The sequence below is a fragment of the Hermetia illucens genome, chromosome 4 (genome assembly GCF_905115235.1).
Source record: "Hermetia illucens chromosome 4, iHerIll2.2.curated.20191125, whole genome shotgun sequence".
Classification (NCBI taxonomy): domain Eukaryota; kingdom Metazoa; phylum Arthropoda; class Insecta; order Diptera; family Stratiomyidae; genus Hermetia; species Hermetia illucens.
This window is the reverse complement of record NC_051852.1, coordinates 150,557,264-150,560,186: the sequence shown is the minus strand read 5'-3', so window position 1 is coordinate 150,560,186 and position 2,923 is coordinate 150,557,264. Positions and strand designations below refer to the sequence as shown.

Sequence of the window (2,923 nt, the reverse complement as noted above, 5' to 3'; positions counted from 1 at the left end):
CTGATACCTGCCGGTCATATGGTTTCCACATTCATCTTTGCAAATACATACTTCGTCGGATCAGTCATGGAAGACTGATCGGGGACAGGGGATCTCTTCAAAAAATGACGACTATATTCCAACCGGAGACATAATACCATTTCATTAGTACCAGAAGAACGTTTGCCATAAAAATTGAGGGATGGCACTATTCAAATCATTCGACATGTCAAGTCAGTTGGTATGGAGTTGCCATCTGGACCTGCTGAAACTTAGCAGATTGAACATTCTTAATGTGGGTGCCAGACTCGAACGTCGCTGGTATTTAGGAAGCTGATGGACGGGCTCGCGAAGGGTTTGGATCCACAGTGGTGAGGCCAATGTAAGGAGAACGATACGATGGCTCTGCAATTCATTTACAGCTGCCTGGCCTCCTCAAACCTGAGACGAACATACTTTGATAAGGTTTTCTTTAACGAAGATTCTGCCCACTTTCTGGGCCAGGAGAATATTCTTAAATTCGAAAAATCCTGCTGCAGATCCCAATAAATGGACGATCTGTGGTGATACTGCAATCTGCCTAGTAAAAGGTTGAGTGCTTGGGGTTGCGGCCCCGCTAAACTAAACTAACCAAGTATATCTTTAATATGTACACCCTGGGGTTTGGCAATGTATAAAAGATTATTTTGGATGTATGAATTGAAAAACATACTTAGAAAGTGCCGCACATAAGATGACCAGAAAACCTTTATACCCAAGGCACCAAGGTTCAGGTATTCTGGCTTGTTACCTTCTAACCTCTTACTGCCACAGTTTTCTGCAAAGATTGTTTTCACAAGAAAAAGATACAACGCTTGTTACCCTGCATAGCAAATATTAGTAAAAGGCCCTCTTTTGCACGACTGTGTCAGCCTTTATTCATCAAATCATCATGATCACAACCAATTGCTTTAACAGCTGTACATAGCCTTGATCTTAGCAATATCCTTGGAGCTCAATCCATTACGTTGTCCAATTGTGGCACTGGAGTCCTTGGTCACAATGGTCTTTTGACCGTTCTTGCTGAAGGCATAGGCATCGTAATGCATGATACTTCCATAATCGTAACCAATACCGAAGTCGGTGACGTAACTGCTGGAGTATTTGTCGAAGTTTCCTTCAGTTCCAGATTGGATATTAGCATATTGGATGGTAACATAATTGTCACGGTCTGAAGCACTTTGTTGATGATGGACACCAAGAGCATGCAAGAATTCGTGGATAGCAGTTCCATGGTAAACACAACCGTTTCCTTGCAAGTTCAGTTGTTGACGTCCCTTCAACATGCCAACATAAGACCAACATCCAGAATTTTCACGCTGTAAAACAGAGGTAAGTCATATTTATAGCAGAAGTTAGTCAATCACGGAGGGCTGAAAAGCCAGAATGGCTTTTCCGAAAACAAAAGGGGACCTTGAAGCCGTCCTCAATTAAGTTATCCAAGAATATAATAGTCCACTTACGGTAACGTAAACATAGTTAGCTTGGTTGGACCTAGCAACGAATTTCACACAGGTGGCAGATTGGATAGCGTTGAGAGCACCAATGATGGTATTCTTTTCTGCAGCGGCTAAAGTAAATCATAAGGTTACTATTGCAATCATCTACTCAATCCACAGATAATGGTCTTGAAATATTACTCACAGAAAGCACCGTCAATTTGGTAATAGACAGTTTTTGAGGTCCAACGTGTGGCAGTGTTAACCAAAGCATTCCTTCCAGGAGGGAAACGCATATCACCTTCAAAGAACCCAGCCTCTTCAAGTCTCCTCTCAGCCATGGTTGGAGTCCTTTGAACGGGATTGGCTGTGACAGCCAAAACCAATAATGCAAAAATACAAAGCTTGAACATCCTGAAGCCGTTTGAAGTGAATTCAACAACTGATGGTTCATCCGCCCAAACAAGGGAGTTTAAATACTCTCAGTAGCCATACAAATTGTTTGCAATTATGACGTAAATATTACATTAATGAGGAAAAAACTTTTATCGTGCACCAACTTTCCCAAACTGATTAAATAATTCTGTCATCTGATGAATTTATGATGGGATTTTCGGTGTTTGACTTCAGGAAAAATGTACATAAACGTTAGGAAAATATGTTGGTATCTTTAAGAAAAGTGAGCCAATTGAGGAACATAAGAGCGAAGTTATTATGTCACAAGGATGAGCAAGAATAATATTATGAAAAGCCCCTAAACAGCACAAAAAAAATAAGTCTGCCTGCAAAGAAAATAACCCAAAAACCGGAAGCTAGGTGCTTCAGATATGAAAGGTTTTGTATATATCTCATTTTATACATTTGTACTGTATATTCTAGTAATATTTGAAGCTATTCATTTTAGCATGATACTAACTTATTACGTATGATATCCTAGGGGGCAAAAAATTCATGTGAAAGAGAGAACTTAATCTTTTATAAATCTATTAATAACAGTCGGATTTCCACCAAACCTCCTAGAATTGTGCTAAGGAGTTTCTAGTAAAGGTAGATGTAGATGTCGGATTAGAGGGTATTTGAAAGGGCAGAATGGGGAACTACTATCACACCTATCCTTTACAGATAATGCTAGAACTAATACCTGCGTGGAAAAGTATCAGTGAAAATCTACATTCATTTGATACCCAGGCTGACTACTTCCGCCGAAAGGAATTTTTACCCTCCCTCATTGAATAAACTCTACATAAAATAATGCATGCATGGGGGTTTAATTTCCCAAAATTTGTTCCAAATTTTATGGTTATGGAGTGACGAATAGACAAACGAACGGGCAGACAGTCAGGCAGACAGATAGTGAGCCAATTTTAATAAGACTTTTTTCCAACAAAACCTTCAAATATTAATCTGTGCATATCAAATGTAACAGATTTCAAGATAAAAATAAGACGCTCATTCAGATTTTAATT

The 2,923-nt window shown here is 39.3% G+C and overlaps 1 protein-coding gene across 1 annotated transcript; it reads right to left on the bottom strand.

The window, feature by feature from the left end:
* Window positions 1-871: 871 nt before the first annotated feature.
* On the bottom strand, window positions 872-1,912 carry LOC119655538 (zinc metalloproteinase nas-15-like). The gene is made up of 3 exons (XM_038061451.1): window positions 1,663-1,912; window positions 1,482-1,588; window positions 872-1,337 (listed from the first exon to the last, which is right to left on the bottom strand). Exons 1-3 carry the CDS (start codon window positions 1,868-1,870, stop codon window positions 930-932), a joined length of 723 nt encoding a protein of 240 aa, XP_037917379.1. The 5' UTR covers window positions 1,871-1,912; the 3' UTR covers window positions 872-929.
* Window positions 1,913-2,923: the final 1,011 nt, after the last annotated feature.

Coding starts and splice junctions, on each gene's coding strand:
- LOC119655538 (XM_038061451.1), bottom strand. CDS start 1,870: ATGTTCAAGCTTTGTATTTTTGCATTATTGGTTTTGGCTGTCACAGCC. Junction 1,589..1,662: donor CCAAATTGACGGTGCTTTCT/GTGAGTAATATT, acceptor GATTTACTTTAG/CCGCTGCAGAAAAGAATACC. Junction 1,338..1,481: donor CTAACTATGTTTACGTTACC/GTAAGTGGACTA, acceptor TCTGTTTTACAG/CGTGAAAATTCTGGATGTTG.